This window comes from Nyctereutes procyonoides, unplaced genomic scaffold (genome assembly GCF_905146905.1).
Source record: "Nyctereutes procyonoides isolate TBG_1078 unplaced genomic scaffold, NYPRO_anot_genome, whole genome shotgun sequence".
Taxonomy (NCBI): Eukaryota; Metazoa; Chordata; class Mammalia; order Carnivora; family Canidae; genus Nyctereutes; species Nyctereutes procyonoides.
The window spans coordinates 119,838-145,803 of NW_026575104.1; the positions used below are offsets into that span (position 1 = coordinate 119,838).

At 54.1% G+C, this 25,966-nt stretch overlaps 1 protein-coding gene across 2 annotated transcripts; it reads left to right on the forward strand.

Moving 5' to 3' along the window:
* Window positions 1-25,586, forward strand: LOC129514783 (proto-oncogene tyrosine-protein kinase receptor Ret-like). 2 transcript variants are annotated; one of them, XM_055333488.1, is made up of 18 exons: window positions 1-263; window positions 1,191-1,349; window positions 3,506-3,750; window positions 4,970-5,165; window positions 6,455-6,654; window positions 9,123-9,381; window positions 10,110-10,235; window positions 10,781-10,891; window positions 11,429-11,551; window positions 12,572-12,828; window positions 16,102-16,249; window positions 17,742-17,849; window positions 18,842-19,056; window positions 19,142-19,264; window positions 21,213-21,283; window positions 22,560-22,697; window positions 23,800-23,899; window positions 25,407-25,586. In XM_055333488.1, the coding sequence occupies exons 1-18, from the start codon at window positions 65-67 to the stop codon at window positions 25,584-25,586; spliced, it is 2,958 nt and encodes a 985-aa protein (XP_055189463.1). In that variant the 5' UTR covers window positions 1-64. The 2 variants fall into 2 exon arrangements, with proteins under 2 accessions (XP_055189463.1, XP_055189464.1); XM_055333489.1 differs by lacking the exon at window positions 1,191-1,349.
* Window positions 25,587-25,966: the final 380 nt, after the last annotated feature.

Sequence of the window (25,966 nt, forward strand, 5' to 3'; positions counted from 1 at the left end):
ACTGGGACTCTACTTCTCCAGGGATGCTTATTGGGAGAAGCTGTATGTGGGCCAGCCATCTGGCATGCCCCTGCTCTATGTCCATGCCCTGCGGGACATCCCCGAGGAGGTGCCTAGCTTCCGCCTAGGCCAGCACCTTTACGGCATCGCCTACCGTGCAAGGCTGCATGAGAACGACTGGATCCGCATCGAGGAGGACACAGGCCTTCTCTACCTTAACCAGAGCCTGGATCACAGCACCTGGGAGAAGCTCAGCATCCGCAGTAAGGAAGCTGCCTGACCCCACCCTGTCTTCTTCTCTCACAGCCCACATCACACCCACACTGAGGCTCGGGAAGGTGGCTCCTGTATGATCCCTGCTGTGTAAGAATGAAGGGTGAGGTGCAAACATAGGGGAGTGGCCACTATCCTGGGGCTGAGAGAGAGGACCCAGGAAAGAGTCCTTATCACTCTGGCAGAGATCCAGACCTTGTTGGAGAAAGAGCCTCCATGATGGAGTTTGCTGGAAATTCCCCCCTCCAGGTGCTGGGAAAGTCTGTCCTCTGTCTATGGGTGTGTCTCTGCAGTGGTGCCGATGAGGAAAGCCCTTGGGGAGGGTTGGGGAGGGTGAAGACCCCCCCCCCCCATGCAGTACTGTGCGGCATGCAAAGTAGAAACCAGCCTGGCAAAGCTCTCCACCTGCTATTAGACCCAGGACTCAGGGCACCCCTCTGAGGGGGCAATGATGCAGTAGAGGCTGGTGGGGAGAAATAGGAGGAATAGTAGACCCCAGTGCTCAGAGCACCTGAGGGAGTGGTATTTGAGCTGAGACCTGAATGACAAGAGAGGCAGGCCTGTGAGGCACCCAAGGCAGAGGGAGCAGAACCATGGGACCATGAGCAGAGACAGGCACCAGGTCTAGGGCAGCTCAGGGCAGGCAGGAGGTGGCCAGGCAGCGTAGAGAGCCCAGTGGAGCCCTGTGGACAAGGGTGAGGACTGGACTTTCCACCAGCCCTGGAGCTCCTGCCCCCTCCCCTGCTGGTATGGTGATGCCCCACCAGGCCTGACTTCTCTGTCTACAGATGGCGGCTTCCCTGTGCTCACCATCTACGTCCAGGTCTTCCTGTCATCTGCATCCCTGCGTGAGGGCGAGTGCCAGTGGCCAGGCTGTGCCCGTGTGTACTTCTCCTTCATTAACACCTCCTTCCCAGCTTGTGGTTCCCTCAAACCCCGGGAGCTCTGCTTCCCTGAGACTGGTGTCTCCTTCCGCATTCGAGAGAACAGGCCTCCCGGCACCTTCCACCAATTCCGTCTGCTGCCCGTGCAGTTCCTCTGCCCCAACATCAGCGTGTCCTACAAGCTCCTAGAAGGTGAGTGCTGACCTCGCAGAGTGACCCTTGGTGCTGCTGTGTGCCAGGTATGGCACCGCCAGCTCTTGACAGCCATCTGGTATACTCTTCACCACCACACCATCCTTTCATTTAATATCCCAGAAATATTTCTTGTGTGCCTGTCATGAACCAAGTACCGTTCTAAGGGCTAAAGATGTGACAGTGAACAAAATAAGTCACAATCTTGCCTGCCTAGAGCCTCCATTACCCCTGGGAAGTGGAGGCCATGCTCATGCCAAGGCAATGGAGGCGATCTCTGGAACATGCTAGTTGGGAAGTAAAGTTCCAGGAATGTGGAGTGGTGGAGACTGTGGTCTTCTGTGCCCTGGCTGGGGAAGGGAGCACTGGAGCCAAGGTGGGAGGGCACCAGGCAAGTTGCGCTAGCCCCTTTGATCGCTGTGGCGGGGCCACTGTGTGGCTGGACTGGGGAGAGTAGAGGCACATGAAGATACAGAAGTTCCTGAGGATTTCCCCTTGAGGGACTGGGGAGTCATGGAAGGCTTATAGGGGGTGGCACTGACAAGACCTGCCTTACCCCTAAAGGATTATTCCAGCTGCTATGCTAGGAATGATTCCGTATGGGCAGGGGAGGGTGGAAGCAGGGTCACTACCTGAGAAATCCCTAAGCAACAGAATGAAGACTGGAAGAAGGGTGGAAGCCACAGAGCAGCGAGAAGCAGGTGGCTTCTGGGCATGTTTTGAAGGAAGATCCAGCATGATTCCTTGATGAGTTGGATGTGGGTGTTAAGGGAAAGAGGGGAGTCAGTGTGGTTCCAGGATTCCACCTGAGCAGCTGCAAGGGCAGCCAACTTGGCCACAAGATGGCCCTGGGGAGGCTGGCCAAGGTGAGAGCAGGCAGTAGATCCCGAGGGAGTTGAGAGAAGCCACATGAACAGATCCATGACAGGAGGCACCATCGAAATATCCAAAGCAAGGAGGTGGGACACAGAAGTCACACTGCTAGCCCGGGGGACGTGGATTCACAGCAGGTTTAATTGCATACACATGGCAATGATGTTAAAGCAGATCTCAGTAAGGTAAGGAAAGGAGCCATCCACTCCCCCAGCCTCCTTCCATTTGCCCTGCAGCTGGGCTAAATGTCTTTGTGCAAGGTTGTCAGCCACACATCAGGTTTAGCAGGCTGCCCTTCCTCATGAAGATTACATAATTAAATTTTGTTGAGCATGTGTTTTGTAACCATAAACAACAGAGAGAAACATATGATAAGCATTTCCCAGGTGTAATTCACATATAATATGTGGCTCTGATGTGAGGGACCGAGGGATGCTTGCTCTCCCATGCAGTGGAGCTGACATAACCCTGCATGCTTGGCTGTGAGGGTGGTCAGTGTGGACCTTCAAGCCTTCAGCATTTCCCCCTTTTTCCTGAAGGATGAGTTATTCCTGAAGGATGAATTTCAGGACAGGCTTGGATTGAAGAGTGTGCTATCACGACTGGTCCTCCCCTCACCAGGTTGTGGGAAGATACACGAATCACTGACCATATGGCAGTGCCTAGTGAGGAGCAGGCATGTTAGCCTTCATCTATCGTGTCTTCTGGTGAGGAAACTGGGGCACAGAGAGGCGGAACAACCAGTCTGGGATCACACGGCCAGGAGGTGTAAAGCAGGGGTACAAAGAAGGCAATTGGAAGCATTTGTGTGTTAACTTCCAGTCACACACTAAAAGTCCACCGTGTTTGTTTTCAGATGGTGGAATAGTGGCTTTATTTCTCATGTTCTCTAAAATGAGCACGTACTAGTTCCGTAATTTAAAAATCGCCTGTTTTTTTTTCAAAAGCCAGCCAGTGCTAGGAGCTGTATCTCTGGGCCTACAGCCTGGTTGAGCTGGTGTTCCCCTCCCCCATCAGTATGGAGGTGGGGAAACTGGCAGGCACAGGAAAAGCTCATTAGAGCACAGTCATCACTGCATACAGGTGCTTGGAGCTCTGTGCCCCTCCCCCAATCTGGAGCCGGGGAGGAGGAGCTCAGGGCAGGGCTGGCATGGTCCCCAGCTTGGACCCGCAGAGCCCCCCTCCCCTGCAGCCACTCCTGGCGGGCCCAGAAAAAGACAGCTAGCTCACCCTGATTCCTGGAGGGAAGTCATGTTGGGGTTCCTGGTCTGCTTGGTGTGTAGGTGAGAATCTGCCCTTCCGTTGCGCCCCGGACAGCCTGGAGGTGAGCACGCGCTGGGCCCTGGACCGTGAGCTGCGGGAGAAGTATGAGCTGGTGGCCGCGTGCACCGTGCGCGTCGCTGCGCGTAAAGAGGAGGTGGTGATGGTGCCCTTCCCCGTGACCGTGTATGACGAGGACGACTCGGCGCCCACCTCCCTCGGGGGCTTCGACACTGCCAGCGCCGTGGTGGAGTTCAAGAGGAAGGAGGTGCCTGTCTGCCTCGCCTGTGCTTGTGTCTTGTCTGTCGTCCATCTGTTGGGCCTCTGCCACTCCGCCCACCATCTATTCTGGGTCTGTTCAGGGTCCGTCCGTCTAGCCATCCAGCCACGTGGCTGACCATCCTTCCAGATATGTGTCTTTCATTTGCCGGCCCAGGGCTTTCTTGGGGCTTTCTGCCTGTCTCGGGGGTAGCAGAGGAGAGGGGAGGCCAGCCCCGCTGGCCTATGACAGTGTCTGGGGACCCTGGATGCCTAGCATGTGCCTGACCAGGCTGTCAAGGCCAAGCGCTTGCATCAGGTACCGGGGCGCACCTGTGCCGCTGCCGGTAGGCACAGCGGTGCTACCCCGCGGCGGGGAGAGGACAGTTGCCCAGGAGGGCGCTCCCTTCCCCCGCTGTCAGCCCTCACTGGAGGTCTGAGAGAGACTCCTGAGCGGTTCTGGCTGGGATCTCCCTGCACGGCTCCGCCCACCGCGGCCTGCCCGGGCGCTGGTCCACACTGGTGGAGCGTGACTGCCACCTGCTGGGCCTTGGGCGTCCTGCAGCCGGCCGGCGAGGGGCACAATGGGAGCTGGGTGTTACCTGCCTCTCCACGCACCCCGCACCCCGGGTGCTGGTTTGGCGGATGGGCTGGCGGGAGGAAAGCACAGCTCATTGGTAAAGACCCCATAAGCTTGAAAGGGCTTGCCTTGGGGTAACAACAGAGTCTAGTTAGCAGCGAAAGCAAATATGCCCTGTGACTGCTCTGAACTTTTCTTGTGATCCCCTCCAGCCTGGTATATGGAAGGTACTTGGAAGAGAACATTCTGGTGTACACCGGGGCTTGACTCTGCTTCTGCCAACTATCTCAGTGTGACAGAGAGCTAACCCCACCCTGGGTGGCCTGGCCTACTGTTCTCCTAAGGGACCTGGTAAAGCCTGTCAGCAGAGCACCTGGACATCTGCTTTAAAAGTCTCTTCCTACCGGAAGTCTGTAGATGCCTATCACACCTGTTGCACAGGTGAGACACAGTGGCCTAGGGATGGTGACTGGGCCAGACTTGCAAGGGACCCCATGGGAACTCTAACACAGGTCAGTCTGTTGTTAGAGTTGGCTCTGACTACATAGCTTGGCCCACCGGTAGGGCATGTGCCCTTCTGAAGTCTCAGGCTCCAGGGTCTCAGAGGGGTCCCTCTCACCAGCTCTGACTGGCATCCTGTTGTCTGCAGGGCACTGTGGTGGCCACAATACATGTCTTTGACGCGGACGTGGTACCAGCATCTGGGGAGCTCCTGAGGCGATACACAAGTACACTACTCTCTGGGGATGCCTGGGCCCTCCGGACATTTCGTGTGGAACACTCACCCAGCGAGACCTTGGTCCAGGCCAATGGCAGCTTTGTGCGGGCAACTGTGCATGACTACAGTAAGAGGGGCCAGGCATGGCCTGGCTGGGCCCCCTAGGGAACTGGCAGTCCACTCTTCCAACAGCACCCTACACACACAGACACCTGTCCTGGCCTCTGAGCCCCAGGCTACAGATCCTTCCACCCTACCCAGCCCTTCATTGTCTTTACTGGGCTCACCTTGGCCACACTGGTGGGTTTTTACAGGCTTTCTTCTCTCCTTGAGCTGCCTCCTGGCAGATGGACTTCCCAGTCCAGGAAGTGCTGACTGTGCCAGGGCTCACTGCCCACTACAAACAGACATCATTGCCTGGGGCCTTCCTCTGGCCTCTGCTTTGTGGGCCCCCAAGGTGCCTAAGTGCTTGGGGATTATTTCTCCCTTGTCCCCATAGTTCTCTATTAGTAGGTTAGTATATAATGGCAGCTCTGTGTGCTTGAGTCAGAGGATTCCACAAAGATTGTCCTATCTGGCTTCTGGAATGTACCACAGAACTAAGCTCCAGGGATGCATGGTGCTCACCTGCAGGTTGGGGCACCTTCATCAGCTGCCTTGCCTCCTCCACCCTGTTGCCCTTATTTTTCTAGAATCACCTTCCAAATACCCAACTTGCACTTGAATCCTTGTTTTGAGATCTGCTTCTGAGGGATCCCAGAACCGCTGGTACCATTACCCCTTTGTGCCTGGACCTATCCTGTTTGTTTCTCATCCTCTCCACCCCCATTGAGCCTTTGAAAGTCTCCTTGCCTGTACAAGGGAAGATGTTATCCCTGCCCAGGCTCACTCATTGTATACAGCATGTGTACGAAAACCTCCCCTATCGTTCTGTCTCTGCAAAACTAGGACCATAGCCGTGGCATATAGCAGGTACAGAAACGTGCAGGCTCCAGGCTCTGGAGGAATGGAGGCCAGTATAGTCTTCCCAGGGCCTCAGTGGTGGTAGATCTTTATCTTGTGTATGCCTATACCCCACACATACATACTCCATGTACACATGTAGACCCTATACACAACGCACACAGACACCCCACCACACATGTACCTACATACCACACATAGGTACAGGTTACCTCCCAGCTATGAAGGGTTCTCTTGGCTTCCAGCTCAGCACAGGGCCAACATTTAAACAGTGGTTCTAACTTAACACCACCTGCCAAGTCTGTTATCCACACAGCATAAGTGTGAAAGTCTGTGTTTGCACACATGGGTGTGCATGCTAGGCATGTGGCTGGGAGGAGGCCCGCAGTGGCATGGAGCAGTGGTCCTAGGCCTGCAGCAATTAGGGAGTCATCAGTGTGCTCCCACCCACAGGGCTGGTTCTCAACCGGAGACTCCCCATCTCGGAGAGCCGCTCCCTGCAGCTGACCGTTCTGGTCAATGACTTGGACTTCCAGGGTCCCGGGGAGGACATCCTCTTGCTCCACTTCAACGTGACGGTGCTGCCTGTCAGCCTGCACTTACCCAGCGCCTACACCTTCACTGTGAGCAGACGGGCCCGCCGCTTTGCCCAGGTGAGCCTGCAGCCCGATGCCTGGCCTGGGAAGAGGCCTGCAGGGGCAGAGGACCCCCGATGGGAGGGCACTCTGTTTAACAGATTGCAAGCAGGGCTGGGGTTGAGAGACCCTCCTTCCCTGGAGTGAGTACACAGAGTGGCCCAGGGGGAGCCATGGGCACAGGTCTGGGGAAGCTGGACCATGGCGGAGTTGGTAGAGTCCTGGGCAGGGGTGGTGGGCACCAGGGGTCTCCTTTTTGCCCTCTTCCATTCTTATCTTTAAAACGCGTTTTGTCCTAACATAAGAGCAATGCCAGCTAGATCTACATATGGTAGACTTAAATCTTCCTGGTAAATTATTTTTAAATTTTTTTTTATTATTTATTTATGATAGTCACAGAGAGAGAGAGAGAGGCAGAGACACAGGCAGAGGGAGAAGCAGGCCCCATGCACCGGGAGCCCGACGTGGGATTCGATCCCGGGTCTCCAGGATCGCGCCCTGGGCCAAAGGCAGGCGCCCAACCGCTGCGCCACCCAGGGATCCCTTCCTGGTAAATTATTAACCAGAAAGTGGTTTGTAAAAATACGGGCCTCATGTGGCTCCTTACGTTCAAAACCAAATTTTCATTAATGGAATTTGCCCATCTGTAAATGCAGGCAGTAAGCAGTGGCGCCCTCTGCGGGGAAAGGCTGGGAACACTTCCACTTTACCTGCTGCAAGTGCCTTTACTAGAGCCTGTCTTGTGTTTGTCGTTGGAAAACAATGAGAAGTGGAAAAAACATAAAGTAATAAGTATCCATTAAAGAAGACAAGGGACGGAGAGGACTGATCCCTTCTCACCCTGTCAGCTAGTGCTTATCATTTTGATACAGTTCTTTCTAGAATATTTCTCTTAAGGACTTTTGTCATTATACTTGGAATTGCAGCATGCATAGGACTTTCTGCTCCTTCCTGATGGAGTGGCTTCAGACACATCCCCTTCAGAAGGTCCTGCTTAGGGCTATTTCCAGTTGTTCCTGTCTCTGTGGTTGGTTCCCGTGCCCCCTCCAGCCCTGACAGACACCCAGGTCCAAAACACAAAGGACCCCACCCTTGGACATGTCCCAGCTCCCTGACCTGCCATCCAAGGTCTTTTATGGAGGCAGAGGTCAAGAATGGTGAGAGGTGGCAAGGCAGAGGGGCCCGAAGGGTCTCCGAGGAGCTACTGAATGGGAACAAGCACTGCAGAAGACGTGTACTCCAACACCCTCAAAAATCATAGGGACCTGAGTCCCAATCTAGCCTCACCCTCACTGTGATCTTTCACCCCCTCTCCAGGCTTTATGATTGTAAATTGAGGATAGTGGCCTGGGCAATTTGGAGGACCACATGGGGGAGTGGAAGCCAGCACACTTTATATGGGGATGTGCTGGGACAGCCACCATCCACGAGGTGGTTTTGCTGTGGAGTCAGGCCTGGGTATAGAGGAGCATGGCTCTGCCCTGGGCCTGAGCAAGGCTGAGCAGGGACCTGCTAAGTGGCCGCAAGCAGAGCCTCACCCTGCCCCACCCCTGCCCTCTGCCCCCCAGCCTTAACTAGTCAGAGTCTGGGTTTAAGCCTCTGAAACTCTCATTCTAACTCAAGTGGCCAAAGGATAGAAAGGAGAGTTTCAGCTGCCCAGCTCCAGGACCCAGCAATGGTACTACCAGCCTAGCATCCCCAAGAGAAGCATCTTGTCTTTCCCAGGGCTTCCAGCCACAGTCCCAGGAAGGCCCCCTGGAGTGTAGGACAGGCAACTATGGTACATGAATCATGTGGCCCCCAGTGCAGTGCTCTCACTGCCCCGGCAGGTAGCCTGGGCAGGGGGTGGAGCACCCTAGCCACTTGGAGTAAGGGTGGCAGTTGGTGGTCCCCAGAACAAATGTGGCCTGGCCAGAAGAGGTGAGGGGAGGGACCCACTCGGCCTTCATGTCAAAACAAGTGAGTGAATAAAGAATGAGCTGGAGGGATCCCTGGGTGGCGCAGCGGGTTGGCGTCTGCCTTTGGCCCAGGGCGCGATCCTGGAGACCCTGGATCGAATCCCACATCAGGCTCCCGGTGCATGGAGCCTGCTTCTCCCTCTGCCTATGTCTCTGCCTCTCTCTCTCTCTCTGTGTGTGTGACTATCATAAATAAATAAAAATTAAAAAATTTAAAAGAATATATTAAAAAAAAAGAATGAGCTGGAGAAGGGGCATCTCTTGAGGCAGTCTCTAAACCGAACCTCAGTCCCTGTGTCCTTTCACCTCTGGCTCCCAGGAGCAGGGGTGGGCGGTGGTGTGATGGACGGAACCAGGGCCAGGCAAGTAGATGGGTCTGCCAGTTCCAGGGGCATGGAATACAGGGACTTGTCATTTCTGGACCTGGTAGGGGACTGTTCAGGTTTCAGGCTGCCAAGAAGCCCCTCCGGCCACCAGCACAGGCCAGTGCACCACCCAACTGAGGCATTCCCTGTGCCCCATGCCTAGATTGGGAAGGTCTGTGTGGAAAACTGCCAGGAGTTCAGTGGCATCCACGTGCAGTACAAGCTGCAGCTCTCCAGCGCCAACTGCAGCATCCTGGGGGTGGTCACGTCAGCCAAGGACACCACAGGGATCCTGTATGTGAATGACACGGAAGCCCTGCAGCGGCTCGATTGTTCTCAACTCCAGTACACAGTGGTGGCTGCCGACCGGCCAACCGGCAGGCAGACCCAGGCCCTGCTGGTCGTCACTGTGGAGGGGACATGTGAGTACCAGGGCCCCATGGAGGGTCAGGACAGGCAGGGTGTGGTAGAACTACGGACTTTTCACACACAGAAGGGGCCAGGCCTGCCCCCCTTCGCCTATTGGTAACGTCCCTGAGACTGCCTGAGTATCCTTCCCTATAAAGTGAGAATAACAGTGCACCCTGCATAGCCAGGCTGGGAGGATAAAACAGTGTAGCCCAGAGTGACTGCATAGTAGATGGTCACTACTCCCCATCACCACTGCCCATGCATTCTGTCCATGCACTTGCTTCAGGGCTGCCTTATAAAGCACAAGACCCTGGTTAAATTTAACCTTCAGGTAAGGAACAAGCAATTTTTTGTTGTACGTCCTACGTAACCTTTGCAGAGTCTCTTAGAAGGCAGACTTCTAAGGGTGTCCATGCGGTGTTAGAGACACAGTTACACAAAGTGAGTATTCGGTGTTTATCTGAAATTCAGGTTTAACTGGCGTGTGTGTTTTTGGCTGAGTCTAGCCACTAGCCACTGCACATCCTCCCTCCATACTTACCCCACCTTGCCATGACTGCGGTCCCAGCCCTCTTCTTCAAGGGGCCCCATCACTGCCCTGTGTCCTAGTGCTAAGGCACTCCTGCCCTTCTGGGCTCACCCATGAGAAAGGCTCTACCGAGGCTTCTCTCTGCCCCTGGATGCTGGCTGGACACTGGGTCCAGGCCAGCCCCCTCTGACCAGTTTCTGCCACCTGCAGATGTGGCTGAGGAGCCAGGCTGCCCCCTGTCCTGTGCAGTCAGCAAGAGACGGCCTGAGTGTGAAGAGTGCGGCGGCCTGGGCTCTCTGACGGGCAGGTGCGAGTGGAGACAGGGAGATGGCAAAGGTAGGCCCCACACAGAGCCAGGCCTATGGCCAGGCAGTTGAGAGGGGTAATGGTGGCTGAGTGGAAATGGGGTCCATGTGGGCCTGCTGGCCGCTATGATGGCCCTCCCTTCTGCACCTCTGTTGTCCAGAGCCCTGTCCCACTTGTAGTTCCTGATGCAAGGAGAGGGTGGGCATGAGTGCAGAGTATGAGCAGCACAAGGACATTCAGGCTCTTCATCATTGTGGGACCGCAGGGCCCTTTGGGTTTGGGAAGGTCTGAGCCAAAGTTGGGATGTGCAGGAGACAGAGAGGCTCTAGCTGGAAGGCCCCAGGCCAGGCCATGTGGCCCCAGGCAGTAAGACTGGTACATAGACAGCAGCCAGGTCCACACTGTGCCCTCCACAAGGATCCCACTTATGGAATCTCTGCTCCGGCCTCAGTTTGCTCCTCTGGAGGGGTCAGAGTTGGCCAGGGAGGCCCTGGGATGCCGCCTTCTGGCTCTGGCAGTCTGACCAAGGCGGGTACTCCCAAATGGTAGTGACTGGCCTGCCGTGTGTATTATAGGGATCACCAGAAACTTCTCCACCTGCTCCCCCAATGTCAAGACCTGCCCTGATGGCCACTGCGATGCTGTAGAGCGCAGGAATGTCAACATCTGCCCCCAGGACTGCCTCCGTAAGCAACCACTGGGCCCACCAAGTTCAAGGGCCTGGCATGGGTAGGGGTAGCCAGCCAGTGGGAGAGGCTTGGACTCCCACCCCTCCTTCAGCCAGACCAGCCTCATCCTGAGTCTCATATACCAAGACTTTCTGACATTTCCTTGGAATAAAGGGCTCTGCTCCATCAAAACTCTGGAGACTGGTGCCCTGACCCACACTCTCCAGTGTCTCTCTGGCCAGCTGACTTGGGTACAGCTCCTAACCCCTGATTCTCCTGTCTCCCTGCTGCCCCTTCTGTGCTTTTGTAAAGTAACCTCAGCAAGGACCCTGGGCAGCCTGTGGGTTCCTGCTCCCATCTGCTGGTGCCAGGGACCTGGACTGGGGGCAGACTGTGCTGATTCCTGCCCAGGTTTCCCAGATTTCAGAGTTCACTGCCCTCCCCAAGTCTGAGCATGTTGACATCATGTGGGGAGGGACCTCTCATGTTTCCGCCTGGGTGGTCCTGGTTTGTCCAGTCACACCAGGAGGCTTAGTGGGCTGCATCTGTCACCAGGGGGTGGCAGCATCATCGGTGGGCATGAGCCAGGGGACCGCTGGGGGATAAAAGCTGGCTTCGGAATCTGCAACTGTTTTCCTGAAGAGAAGAAGTGCTTCTGCGAGCCTGAAGACAGCCAGGGTGAGTGGGTAGTGGGGGCACTGCTGCCGGGCAGGGCTCCCCACACCTCCCTGAGCCCCAGTGAGCCAGGGAGGAAATTGCAGGAAAGCAGGTGAAACCCAAGAGACCCTCTTCCTTTCCTCTGGGCCTCGATTCCCCAATCTGTGTAGACAGATCTAGGTCAGGGCCTCTACAGAGTGACTTCTGGCCCAAAGTTCTGTGACTAAAGTTGGGCTGGAAAGTTCTTCCACGAAAGAAAGAAAAAAGAAAGAAAGAAAGAAAGAAAGAAAGAAAGAAAGAAAGAAAGAAAGAAAGAAGAAAGAAGAAGAAAGAAAGAAGAAAGAAAGAAAGAAAGAAAGAAAGAAAGAAAGAGAGAGAGAAAGAAAGAAAGAAAGAAAGAAAGAAAGAAAGAAAGAAAGAAAGAAAGTTCTTCCACCAAATAATTCGGCATCTGCTCAGATTGTCCTTGCCCAGGGCCTTGTCTGGGCCCCAGCACCATAGATCAGAACCCCCGCCCCTGCCAGCCCCAGCCTGCAGATGTTCCTTCCATGCTAGCAGGTACAGTGGGCAGCATGGGCCTGGGCACCCGGGGAGCTTTCATGACTGAGCCCAAGGATTTTTTCTCCTAGTTGAGTTGTTGCTGCATGGTGCTAGGTCCAGAGCCACTTTCCTTCCCTCTCCCAGTTTCATAAAGAAAATACTGCCTCCCACCAGTGCTCCAGGGCCAGCTGGCTTTGGTGCAGTGTTCCACGGCCGGTGCAGTCGTTGCATATGCTGCCTCTGCTGTGTGACCTCAGGCAGGCTGCTTAAACTCCCTGGACCTCTTGGCCCTTCTGTAGGAGGGTGACAGCAGTCTCTGTAGGGCAAACATAACGCACAGTCCCCGCCAAATAGTCAGTGCCGTGTGAGTGTCTGCATGTCTCTCACATCCTGACGCCAGCAGCACTTGCCAGCTGCTCAGTTTGCCACAGCAGCCTTCCAGCTGTGGATCCTGGGGCACCCTTCCGGAGCGCTGCCCCTCACAGCCACCCCTGCCCACAGACCCACCGTGTGATAGGTTCTGCCGCATGGCGATTGCAGTGGCTGTGCTCTTCTCCTTCATCGTCTCCATGCTGCTCTCCACCTTCTGCATCCACCGCTACCACAAGAATGCCCACAAGCCGCCCATCGCCTCCACCAAAATGACCTTCCACCGGCCCGCCCAGGCCTTCCCAGTCAGCTGCTCCTCATCAGGCACCCGCCCGCCCTCACTGGACTCCAGGGAGAACCAGGTCTCTGTGAATGCCTTCAAGATCCCGGTGAGGCTCTGAGCAGGTCCTCGCCATTAGAGTCCACCCTCCTGGAGGCCCTGCAGGTGGCTGCCTTCCGGCCTGGGGAAGCTGGGAGGTGTGGGGAGGGGTGCACAGGGCACCCTGATGCTGAGTGTCCTGTAGCCCACAGGCAGCTAATGCATCCACCCACCAGGAGGATGCTGTGAGCAACCCCCCCAGTCTTCGCGGAGCTGCCTTCTAGGGAGGGCAGCAGGCGGAGGGCTGCAAAGGCACAGGGGCAGTTTAGCAGAGTGGAGAATAAGTGCTAATTTAGTTGGACTGAGATTTGGGATGGTGGGCCTGCCATACCTGATAGGGCATGGTCCTGCGGATGCCCCAAGAACTGGGCGGAGATCCTGAGGAAGCCTGTGGGCTTTATTCTCAGAGGATAGGACCCTGGGGCTTAGGGGTTCAGCAGAGGAAGCCTATATTCTGCCTTCATTTCTGCAGGCTGCTCTGTGGAAACATCTATGGGGTGGGTGCAAAAGTGGGAGCCCTATGATGAGGCGCTCTCCTCATCCAGGCAAAAGATGGTGGCGGGCAGGGGCTGGACCAGGGTGGCAGCAGTGGGGAGGGGAGTTCATCTGTGGAGTGAAAAAAGAGGTGCTATGGGGCCTCTGGTCCAGCTGTGGAGGAGGCAGGCCCCAGGATTCTGTAACCAGCTGCCTGATAGAGAGTGCCAGCCAGAGCCAGCAGGCTCCCATCCCCTTCTCCATGGGAGGGCCTGGGCCCATAGTTACTGGGTACTCCATAGAACCTCCTCCTTGCTAGGCCTGCCATCAACCTGCCCTGCTTCTTCTGTATCCCTGCTGGCAACTGCTGAGGAGCTGGAAGCCAGGTTCTTTTTTAAAATCTTTAAAGATGTTATTTTTTGGGATCCCTGGGTGGCGCAGCGGTTTCGCGCCTGCCTTTGGCCCAGGGTGCGATCCTGGAAACCCGGGATCGAATCCCACATCGGGCTCCCGGTGCATGGAGCCTGCTTCTCCCTCTGCCTAGGTCTCTGCCTCTCTCCCTCTCTCTGTGCCTATCATAAATAAATAAAAATTAAAAAATAATTAAAAAAATAAAATAAAGATGTTATTTTTTCATGAGAGACACGGAGAGAGGCAGAGACCTAGGCAGATGGAGAAGCAGGTTCCCTGCAGGGAGCCTGATGCAGGACTCGATCCCAGGACCCCAGGATCACACCCTGAGCCAAAGGCAGAGCTCAACAGTTGAGCCACCCAAGTGCTCCAGGAAACCAGGTTCTTAAGAGGGGCTGAGAAGATGTGCATGTGAATAGAAGCTCCACCCCCAAGGCCTGGCAGGGAACATTGCATCTTGACTAGAGCCTCCAAGCAGAAAATTCAGGAACCCACTGGCCTTTGGCAGTATCCAACCAGGGCTAGGAGGTGGCTAAGGTTTGTTGGAGGTGCCACCCAAGGGTGCTCACCCCTTAGTGTGGGCCTGGGCCATGGGAGCCATTCCCACTGGTGGCAGACACTGCAGCCTCTCTCCTAGCTTTCCTAGTTCCCGTCGCTACACAGATGGGATGTGATCCCTGTCCTGTAAAGCATCTCTGCCACCACAGCCAGCCTCTGGGATGAGCCACTTGATTCCTTTATAAACCCAGGCAGTGTACAGTGAGGTACACAGGAAGGGCAGTGCTGGCAGGTGCTTGTACAAGTGAACATACACCACCCTCCGCCTACGCCAGCTTGGGCCCTCAGCATGGAGAAGCCAGAGCCTAGTCTGCAGCCCAGGGCCTACTGACCAGCTCTGAGGACACATTACTCAACTGCTTGATCTTAGTTGTCTCTTATATAAAGCAGAGAGAATTTTTAATGTCCCTAAAGAAAATCAAATCAGTGCTATCCACACATGCTTAGTGCAGTTTCCACATGCAGCGAATGCCTATCCAGTGCAATGGGGAGGAAGGACACGAGGGTAACAATGATGATGTTGTCGACTCCACCCTGACTGTGGGTTCTTGCAGAACCCGAGACAACACCAGGATGCCCAGGAGCTGGCCAGCAGGAGCCCTAGATACAGTGCTGAAAGGAGGTCACCTCTGCCCACAGGGCAAACACAGCTATACTTGGGTATTGGAAAACATGGCTCTGCCTGGCAGGGCCGGAGGACCCAATGGTGTCATCTGTGGGGGTCAGGCGAGTCTGGCAGGGTGCATCATAGCAGCACCCCCAGGCCACACCCACCTCCAGCTGCAGGGAGAGTTGGGGCAATAGATGCCCAGTGCCGGCACATGAAGGGAGGTTTCAGCCTCCCTGGTCAGAGTTCAAAGATTTGGAGCCAGGCTGGGGTCTGGGAAGATGTCCCAGAGTAGTCTTTTCTTTTCTTTTTTTTTTGTAAGATTTTATTTATTTATTTGACAGATTGTGCATGCACACAAACAAGTAAGCAGAGTGGCAGGGAGACGGAGAGGCAGGGTCCCTGCTGAGCAGTCTCTGATGCAGGGCTGGATCCCAGGACCCTGGGATCATAACCTGAGCCAAAGGCTCAACTGACTGATGCCCAACTGACTGAGCCACCCAGGCACCCCCCCCACAGTAGTCTTGAGTGGGATTTTAGTAGGAAGGCAGGATGGGTAGAGGGGAGCATGGTAGCAGGTGGATGCAGGTTCAAGGAAATGGCGAGTCCCATGAGAGGAATAGCCTCTTCCACATGTCAGGATGGAGGCTTCCAACCCCCCTAGTGATATCTTTTCTGGGGCACCACACAGAAAAGGACGCTTCCATCCATAGTTAGGGGTCCTGTTCTGGGAGGCAGCATAAGCTGCTAATGCCAACAGGGTCCTAGGAATCTCTGGAGAGGACAGATTGGGCCGTAGTCTGTAGGACATCAGTGGCTTGTGGACAGTACCAGGAAGCTTGGGCTCAACTCCCAGGAAAGACGCCACACTCCTATGTGAACACCCCCTACATCCTTAGTAAGCCCTAAACTCCTTGTTTGAGAAATGAGGACATGGGCCCGAGATGGCCAAGGGCATGTTCAGTAGACTGGGGACAAGCAAGGATCCAGGCATCCAGAGTCCAGGCCATTCTGTGGCAACGTTTATCTTTCCGTAAGGTACAGGTCCTGCCCAACTGTGGGGTCCCACTCTCAGTGCAGGTAGATGACCATTGCCCACTAGTCCAGGTGGCAGTTTGCACACGAGAGCTTGTCCATTGGAGACTAATTTATGAGTTTGTCTTCTTCTTTTCCTCTTACCCTCACCAACTTTCTCCCTTCTCCTCTTCTTCCCTTTCCTCCAACCCCACATAGGAGGATCCTAAGTGGGAATTCCCTCGGAAGAACTTAGTTCTTGGAAAAACTCTGGGAGAAGGTGAATTTGGAAAAGTGGTTAAGGCAACAGCTTTCCAGCTAAAAGGCAAAGCAGGATACACGACCGTTGCCGTGAAGATGCTGAAAGGTACCTGTCCAGGCAGTATGCACAGGTGGCTCTGGAGCCACCCTGACAACCATGGTGTGGCAGCCAGCCTAGGGCCCTCTAAAGAGCACCCCCCCCATTGCTATTCTTGAGTGGCTGCATTCTGGAGATGCCCCCATGCACCATCACAGATAACAAGGGCCAGGGTAGTCCCTGGAGAAACAGGGCAAGAGAACTTTTCATCACTGGGAAGGTTCTAGAATGGTGCTGTTTCTGCACCAATGTTGGGTATAGATCTGAGTTTTTTAAAAATTAAAAGGCCTTTTGGTTTTGAACTGACAGCTCTTCCATCCCGGTCTGCCCCATTCATCCCTTTCAACCAGGTGCCCCTGTGGTCCTGGTGAAGAAGCCACCTGTAAGGCTTGGCCCCTGTCTCTTGGGGCCCTACCTGGCCCAATTCCCAGTGGCCCCCAGTGTGCCCTGCCTCTGAGACCGGTCGTGCCACAAGTCTGACTCTAAATGGGTACACACTCACCCATATACACACACACTCACTGGTGTTTCTGAGCAGAGACTGGGTGGATGGCCCTCTTCCAGGCCAGGAGTCTGGCTCACATGGACCAAGGGCCCAGTGGCCTTGCAGCGGGTACAAGTCGGCAGGTGCACATGAGAATTCTAGTGCAGCACTCAGGGCTACACTGTGCAAGGTGCTTGAATCCTTACCTAGGCCTCAGACTGTGTCTTTCTGTGCTCCCCCCTGAAACCCCACACACTAAGGGGCACACTGAGACCAGCCCCAGGCCACCATGTATGGGGCCCAGCACCCTCTCTCCCAGCTGTCCTCTCATTTCCAGACAAGTGTGTGGCCAGAGGTGGCGATGTGGTACAGCTCGGCAGTGAGCTGTGGGGCAGCTGCCCCAGGAGGCCTGCTTAGCCAAGGCTTCTGACCCCACATCCCTCCCCTTAGGCTTCAGCTCCTCATGGGAGCCCAAGCACAGCTCTGCTCACCCTCAGGATGCACGTGTGCACATGGCAGAGGCCACCTCTGTGAAGTCCCATAATCTCCAACTGTATCCAGGGCCTCACCTCCTGTTGAGTGCTTGGTCAGCAGCTGTTATAGGACATGAAACAGTCCTCTTACCTTCCCAGAAGGATTTATGAGGACAATGTCTGTGTACCACTGTCCTTGAAAGATGACAATTGCAAGGAAATATTACCACTTACACACACAGCCGGTCCTGGGAAGGTTTCCATAGAAAGACCTGGCTGATGTGGAAGTTTGCTCCTCAGGGTTATTATTCGCTGGGCAGCTGGGCATTTGAGGCTACTGTTGACCATCCTAAGGCCAAGAGCCCCAGGCAGCAGGGTCCTTGAGGACCTGGTCTAAAACCAAGTAGGCTAAAACCAAGTAGGCAAGGAGATAACCAGGGTCTGTGCAGACCTATGACGTGGATCGGGTGACCCAGGGGTGGTCACAAGAAGGGGCTTCCAGAAGGGATTTGTTGGCAACTCGCTGTGTTTATGTGCATTTCAGAGAATGCTTCCCCAAGCGAGCTGCGGGATCTGCTATCAGAATTAAATCTCCTGAAGCAGGTCAACCACCCGCATGTCATCAAGCTGTACGGAGCCTGCAGCCAGGATGGTAAGGCCGGCCAAGGGACAGGCAGCTGCCCAGGGGAGGCTAAGGGTTCTGGGCTGCTTCATTCTTCCTCCTTCTCCTCCCTTGTCCTCGGTTGCTCCGGCCCCCACCAAAGTTGTGTGCATCCTCCTGTATGTTGGTGAGAGGACCAGGAGGGGCTGCTGCAGGACTGCTCGCATGATGCCTCTACTCCGAGGCCTAGGTGCTCCCTAAGCTGCTGCAGCTGCTCAGAGGTCTCTGGTGACATCCTGCTTTGTCAACACCATGTTCCAAGTGGAGCCCCAGAGCAGGGAGCTCTAGAAACAGATGGTGTATCCTGGGCACCTACTGGGGACTAGGCATACCATGACCCCCAAGTAACCCCAGCCCCAGCCCTGCATGATGGAGGCATCATCACCATTTCTCACCTAAGGACACAGGAGATTGGCCTGGTCTGTGCCACTTAAGGACTTCTCCGTGTGTGTGTGCTCCTGTGCACAGATGTGTGTGTTGCAGGTACGAGAGGGCATTGTGCACCAGGGAGAGGGCAGAAAAGATGCTGGTTGGCACCAGCAGGACTTGAGGCTGGGCCTGGGACAAGACGGCAGCCAAAGCCCTGTTGAGAACAGGGAACACGTGCCATGTGAGGCTTCAGATCCTCTGTCAGCCATCCCTAGCCTGTGCTGCAGCGAGGCAAAGGGTGTAGAAAGACATGACATCCTAGCAGCAGGAGTGTGCCTTTCAGGGGAGTGCTGAGCACAGTGGCATCCCAGAAGGTTGCGCTCAGCAGCCCAGGGAGCCCACCGTGGCATGGGCAGCGTGAGGAGAGCAAGCCACACGAGTGAGCAGACACTGACACATGGACTCATGCTGCTTTGGCACCCAGGCCACTGGCATGGCTGTGTCCTTCTGCCCACTTATTGGTAGGATGCAGAGCCTGCCTGGGGACCCTGCAGCCTCCTCCCATGCTCCTAGAGCTGGCCGGACTTCTCACAGCCCCCTTTCTCTGCCCCCAGGGCCACTCTTCCTCATTGTGGAGCATGCCAAGTATGGCTCACTGCGGGGCTTCCTCCGAGAAAGCCGCAAGGCGGGTCCAGGCTCCGTGGGCAGTGGAGGCAGCCGAAGCTCCAGCTACCTGGACAACCCCGAGGAGCGGGCGCTGACCACGGGCAACCTCATCTCCTTCGCCTGGCAGATCTCTCGGGGGATGCGGTACCTGGCAGAGATGAAGGTGTGTGCTATGCCAGCCCCGGCTCCCCACTGCCAGCGATGGGGACCCGGGCTTGAGGGGTCCCTGCCTGTTGTCTTCCCTGCAGCTTGTCCATCGGGACTTGGCCGCCAGAAACGTCCTGGTGGCTGAGGGGCGGAAGATGAAGATTTCAGATTTTGGCCTCTCCCGAGATGTTTATGAGGAAGATTCCTACGTGAAGAGGAGCGAGGTACCAGGTCCTTGTGGGGCAAGGGAGGGCCCAGGGCTCCCCTAGCAGGGTGGAGGGCAGGGGGCAGGGTTCCTGCAGTGGGTAGGGGCAGAGCCCCTAGAACACCGAGGAGGAGAGAGCAGAGTTTTAGAGTATGAACTTCTATCCTCATCTTCAAACCCTTCCCTGATTCCTGGGTTCCCAGAGAGCCAGTTCAGGACCTCCCCTCTCCCCCAGGTCTCTTTCTTCTCTTCCTAAGGGCCATACCGACGCATTCAGAGGGCCTGCTAGGGAGTGGGGCCCCTGGGCTTCTCTTGCTTTTAACCACCAACACTGTGGAAAGTCACCTAGTGCTGCAGAAATGACAGTTCCTCCATAGTTGTTCCTCTCGCTTCCACAAGATGAAAGGTCCCTTGTTTCCTCTCTGTAACTTCAGCTCTTCACTCAAAGGAGACTGAAGTCAACATACCTGAGTGTGGCAGTCATTCTGGGCAGGGAGGAATGAACTGCTTTACAGGTAGTGGTTCCCCTGGGATGGCGGCCTGGGAACCTCTGGCTGGGTGAGTTTGGAAGGTTCACGGGGAGGCCCTGAGATGGAGTCCAGAGACAGAGGATAGGTTCTCAGACAGCTTTTTCCGAACCTCTGAAATAGGTGGTTGGGGACTCTTCTGAGGAAGTCTGCTTCGCTGTCTTGTCCAGCTCCCTGTGGCATTCCTCCTAACGCTTGTGATTCCACTGCCCTCTCAGACCTTCCCTTGCAGCCTTCTTGTGAAAGATGAGACAGGGCCACTCACAGGGCTGTTCGAGAGTCACAGCTGCCTGGCCTTCAGAATGAAACTGCACAAAAATAAAAAAAGAGAAAAAATTTAAAAAGTGGCTGCATACATTTCAGATCTGCTCTAATGGGTCAGGAGAAGCCCTGTGTTGCCACAGGCTGTGAGGATGAGGTTTAGTTTCTTCTGGGGTTTCCGTTATGACAGCACATCTCAGAACTACTAAAGGGGATGTGGAGAAGCCTCCTTTCTGCCCCGTGCAGAGCTGTGGACAGAGGCTTTCTATTGATGCACTGGTCCTCCAAGAATGGCCTGTGTCATGGAGCAGAGAAGTACCGGCATCCAAGCACAAGGGCCCCTAGAGAGTGCAGGCAGCAGGTAGTGTTGTTATGAACACATGCTCCCAGAAAATCACCCTTCATTAAGGATGTAAATCCTAAAAAATGCTTCAAGGAAAAAGAAATTATAGGAAAAGTTGCATTAAAATCCAACACATGCATTTTTGGCTGACTTGTGTCCTAATCCTTAACCTACTGAAAAGCTATTTGTCAAGTTGCATGGGAAGCCTTGTTAGGTCTGACCCCAGCACCTCTCCAGTGGGGGCACTGTGTCAGAGGATGCTCACAGGGCTTTGGGATAAAATGATGGGGAAAGAAGCAGCCCCAAAGCATGGAAACAGATTTCTTCCCTTGGGGTGTCTCAGAAAAGCCTTTAGCGTATTGGTTTGCATCAAAAGTCCCCAAGATGGAAGTGCTGGAAGTTGGTATCCCAAACTCATTCACCCTCAGAAATCGGGAGATATTGCTGCATGGTGTTGTTTGCCCACACATTGGGCTTCACCACCCTGGGCACCCAGAACCCTCTGGACCTGCCTGTAGGGAAGGGACCTGGCTGGTGTGAGCCAGTCAGCCAGTTTCTTCTCAGCAGGGATGTAGTGCATGACAAGCACGCCCTGTGTACCTGTGGGCAGGCCAGCTGACTCCCTCCAGTGTCTCAGCCATGCCAGATTAGAGTTCCAGACCCTCTGGAACTTGCTGTCAATTCTGTACCTGGGAGCACTCTGCATGTCGTTACACAGCATCCTTCCAGAGCCGGGAGTGCCTGGGACATGACCTCACCCTCCTCCACACCCCCAACCCCTGGTTCCCAGGGTGTTGTCAGAGCGATGTTAATGCCTTTCCTCATTCCCTTTATAGGGTCGGATTCCAGTCAAGTGGATGGCAGTTGAGTCTCTTTTCGATCATATCTATACCACCCAAAGTGATGTGTAAGTGTGGGTGTTGCTTTTCTGGGGTCAAGGTTACATGTATAATATGCCACAATGACTATCACGATGACTATCTGGGCAGCGTGGCTGGGACACCAGTGCCTGTTGGCTCATACCAACCATCTGCAATGACTGCTGCCCCTCCCTGCAAGCTGAGGGAGCTTCGTATATTCATTCAGCAAATGGCAGGGACCTGTGCAGTGGTTCTGAGAGTCGCAGTGGAGTGCATGAGAGCCATGAGCAGGTAACTGCAAATTCTGCTCACTGCTCCCCTTCCCAGCCCCTCCCTCTCCTCTTTGGGCATCTTCATGCCACCCAGGCCCAGCCAAGCAGTTCCCCGGCTGTGGACCTGAGTGTGGGCTGGGCTCAGGCAAGTTCCCCTGGGAGCAGAATGGTCCCCACCCACAAGGAGCATGGCCTTGAGTGAGTCCCAAACTGCTCAAAAAGTGAGAACTAAAAGTTGGCCTTCCAGGTCCAATCATAAGACCAGATAGCTTTCAAAAGCACAACAGACCTGTTACTCAGTATGCTGCCATCAACAGACGTGCATGTCTTGAATAATGTGAGCTGAGGAAAGGCAGCTCCTGAACAGTTCAAACCAGCGATGTTGAGAGTATGTGAAATGTTGGAAAATGCAGAGAACAGGGTAATGAAGACACTGGAAGTCACTTGGATCCCACTGCCTCTAAGTAGCTCCTGGCCTACATGGGCTTTCTAGTGTTCTCCTTATGTGCAGGCGTATGCTGTTGTTGCTCTAAGTGGGCTCATGTGACAATGCTATTTTGTAATGTGGTTCGCACTTCACAGTTAAATATTTTTCTATGTCAGGGCCTTTTTTCTTCTAAGATTTCATGAAAATTTCCAAGCCCACAGGAAAGGTGAAGGAATTGGTGCAAGCAGCCCTGGGTCCCATGGCCTAGATCCCCGTGACCTAGGTCCCTGCCTTGCACCTTGCTGCACTTGCTCAGCTGCTTTGTGCTGTCTCCGATGCTTCGGTGCATCTCCACAGGGCCAGCCAAGTACCCCTCGTGCGTGTGGCGTCTGAGCTTGGGCAGTGGCCCTGTCGGGCTGCAGCACTGCAGGGGTGAGAGCTGGGCAGGCAGACAGCTTACCCCACCTCCATTCTACATCCATCCATGAAGTCAGGCCCCAGATGGCTCTTTGCACTGAGGGCTGGTGGGGTGAACAGCTGCTGGGAGGATGGACATATCGTCTGCTGAGGGGAGGACACCGCTGGCCCAGGACAGCCGCTCACTGGTTGTCTCACTCCCCTTAGGTGGTCCTTCGGTGTCCTGCTGTGGGAGATTGTGACTCTGGGGGGCAACCCCTACCCTGGGATTCCTCCAGAGCGGCTCTTCAACCTTCTGAAGAGAGGCTACCGGATGGAGAGGCCTGACAACTGCAGCGAGGAGATGTGAGCAGGCTTTGCTTTAGCCCAGCCTCCCTCAGACACAGACAATATACTCATTCCCTCCCTGCTCCTGAGCAGCCCTGGACGCGAGCCCAGGGTGAAGCAGGTGGTAGATAGTAACAGGGCAGAGCATGCCAGAGGTCAGAGAACCACCACTAGGCACCACAACAGATGCTGGGGACCCTGATTCCATTGGGGACTGAGTGTGCTTCCTGAGGGTGTGGGGGAGATTTGGATGAGCGGCAATTGGGAAGGATGAAAGGGTGCTTCAGACCCAGGGAGCAGATGAAACCCAAGGCCTGTCCCTGCAGAATACTTGAGGAGGAGCAGGTAATTCAGAATGAGCCGACAGGTGCATGTTGGGGAGTCCCCACATGGAAGCACAGAGGTCAGGAGGTAGCAGACATAAGGACCCTGCACCACAGCCCAGGAGCCCCAGAGTCTTCACATATGGTGGTTCCAGCAGACAATTCTCAGAGGACAGGCTGAGAACACATGAGAAAGCGACCATCATAGGCAGAAACACACTGGTCCATTCATTCCACAAAATCTGTTGTGTGCTGGCTACCCTGGCTCAGGGCTAAATGAGGGAGTGCAGGTGCCATCTCTCTGGGTGGCCTGGTCTGGCAGGCAGCTGGCCCAGCGCACACCCACATAGCAGCCCTGGGGCCCCTGCAGCCATGCCATAGACCCAGAGAAATGAGGAAGTGAGGCAGGTACAAGACAGGTGATTGGAAGATATTTTGCTTGTTTATTTCTACAACCACTTAATATTTCATAAGTGTTTGAAGGACTGGCATTGCTCCCTCAGCCACCATAGTAGGCTTGGCATCCTATTAGCTGTTTTCTAATATGTCTGAAAAGGAATTGAAAACAAATCTCTCTCAAGGGAAAGGAGACTCAGAAGATGCCGGACCACAACACCAGGCACCCTGAGTGGGCCTAGTGACCCCGTAGATGCAACTCAGAGAAGGATGTCATGATGCAGAAATGGCTTTGAGTTTGAAAACAGAGCCTTCTGGGCTGAAGGCACTGTGCTGAGTGTGGTGGCTGTGATCGGGCAATCCTTGCAGGGTCATAACTGCCTATCTGTGCTTCCCTCCAGGTACGGTCTAATGCTGCAGTGTTGGAAGCAGGAACCAGACAAGAGGCCAGTGTTTGCTGACATCGGCAAAGACTTAGAGAAGATGATGGTTAAGAACAGAGTGAGTACCTGGAGCCAGTTCCTTGTGTTGGCCACCTGCACGCTGAACACAGCAGTGGGGGACTGCAGCCTCACCTCAGTTCTATGGAGGTCCCAGTGCAGGGGCAGAGCAAGGCCATGCAAAGGGAGACAGTCATGCTGCCTCCTGAGGGCAGCCAGCAACCAAACCCTTACTCCTTGAGCCAGGCCCCCTCTCAAATCATAAAGAAACCAAGGTTCTTCCCTTTATACTTAGAACTCTCCGCAGACAGATGTGGGAGGCAAATAATCCAAAGTCAAAATAATTTTTAGTAACGGAACATGAAAGAGTGGAGTTGAAGTAGGGGTTGGAAGTGGCTAGGGAGTAGTTGGGACCATGGCAAAAACAGAGGGGCACGTCTGAAGGGCCCCTCAGCATAGCCACATGTAATCTGTAGGAATATGAGAGCCAGAGTGTCAGGTCCTCTAAATTTTAAAGGATATTTGTGTTAAGATTCCCAGTCTCTAATGTTAATAACTAGTTTAGATTTCCAAAAGCTCAGTCTGCTCCAAGGAAAGCATATCTGGGAATCCAGATTTAGCCCGTGTGCTCCAGGTTACCACTCTGTAGGTAAATAAGAAAGCCAACAACTTTCAACTTATACTTACTGAGCAACTGCTATGTAACATATTCTGTCTCAGATGCTGGGGATACAAGCAAACAAGACAGGCACAAGTCTTGCTTTCAGGGTTTCATCTTTGCATTGACACATTTACTAAAAGTTGGCATTGCTTCATACACAATAACAAAGACGCATAGTGTAAGGTGCTTGTAATAAAACCTAACATCAGTGTACCACTGTTTGTGCCGAGCCTCCAAATCCTGTGAATATAGGGTTGCCTTAAATAAAAGTAATAGGTGATGCCAAGAGAGCCAGCCTTCCTAGAACAGAGCTGAGAAAACAGCCAGGAAAATGGTAGAACCATTCTTTACACATTTAACCAGGGCAGCAGCAGTGGCAGGCCCTGGGAAATCCTGCATTGAAGCTGAAGTGTATAGCAGTATCCTATGCAAAACCTGCATCAATGACTTCAGATTTCTGAGCCCTGATGTACTGTTCTAGAAGATAGGGGTCCTCAGAGGAAAGCTGAAAAGTGTCCAGCAAGTTGGAGACGCTTTTTGACACTCCCACATGAGTAATGCTAGAGTGAGCTGTCCCAGAGCCTTGGGTTTGGTAAACAGGCTAGGTCCCTGGTGCTGGGTGTGGTATACCACCATGCTGCAGAGACAGGACTTGAACAATGAAGGAGCACATTTCTCCCCCCAAAAAGGTGAATTTCTAGGGGAAGCGACAAGGGCTGTGGAACAGCACCAGTGAAGCAGAGGCTGGGGGAGGGGCTGTCTGGTGAAGGTTTCAAGTCTCCGGGAGAGGCCAGTAGGCCAGCATGGGGTAGGACTCAGCCAGGGCTTCTGCCTTTGGGTGGGGAGGGGCAAGGGGCAAGTCCAGTTGTGGCCTACACCAGGGTGAACAGCCATCTGTCTCTTCTAGGAATACTTGGACCTGGCGGCGTCCACCCCATCTCACTCCCTGCTTTACGACGATGGCCTCTCGGAGGAGGAGACACTTCTGGTGGACTGTAATAATGCTCCCCTCCCTCGAACCCTTCCCTCCACGTGGATTGAAAACAAACTCTATGGTAGAATTTCACATACACTTACTAGATTCTAGCAACGTTGTGCCTCTCTGCACTATCCTTACTCTCTGTAATGCTTTTTTTTTCTGTAATGCTTTTTAATAGTGTTTCTGGTCTGAATGAAACCAAAGCTCTCTCTGAACCTCTTTATTTGTAAATGTCTGACTTTCCATCCGTTTATGTTCAGGCATTTTTTGAAACTGTTTTTTTAAAAGGATGTGAAAATAAGTATAATTACCACACTGCCCAGCAACTTACTATTATAGAGAAGAAAGAGAGCTGGGCAGAACTCTCAGGGGATATTGAGAAAATGATAAATCATTTCTGGGCTGGGTATGTATCAAGTCATAGTACTTCTAATTTAACTACTGGATAAGTTTACCCAATCTGAAGAGGCATTTAATTTAGACAGGAG

Bases quoted from the DNA above. Each gene is read 5' to 3' on its own strand.
- LOC129514783 (XM_055333488.1), top strand. From the start codon at position 65: ATGCCCCTGCTCTATGTCCATGCCCTGCGGGACATCCCCGAGGAGGTG. The intron at 3,751-4,969 runs GTGCCTGTCTGC...TGTTGTCTGCAG, and splicing joins TGGAGTTCAAGAGGAAGGAG to GGCACTGTGGTGGCCACAAT. The intron at 16,250-17,741 runs GTACCTGTCCAG...TGTGCATTTCAG, and splicing joins TGCCGTGAAGATGCTGAAAG to AGAATGCTTCCCCAAGCGAG.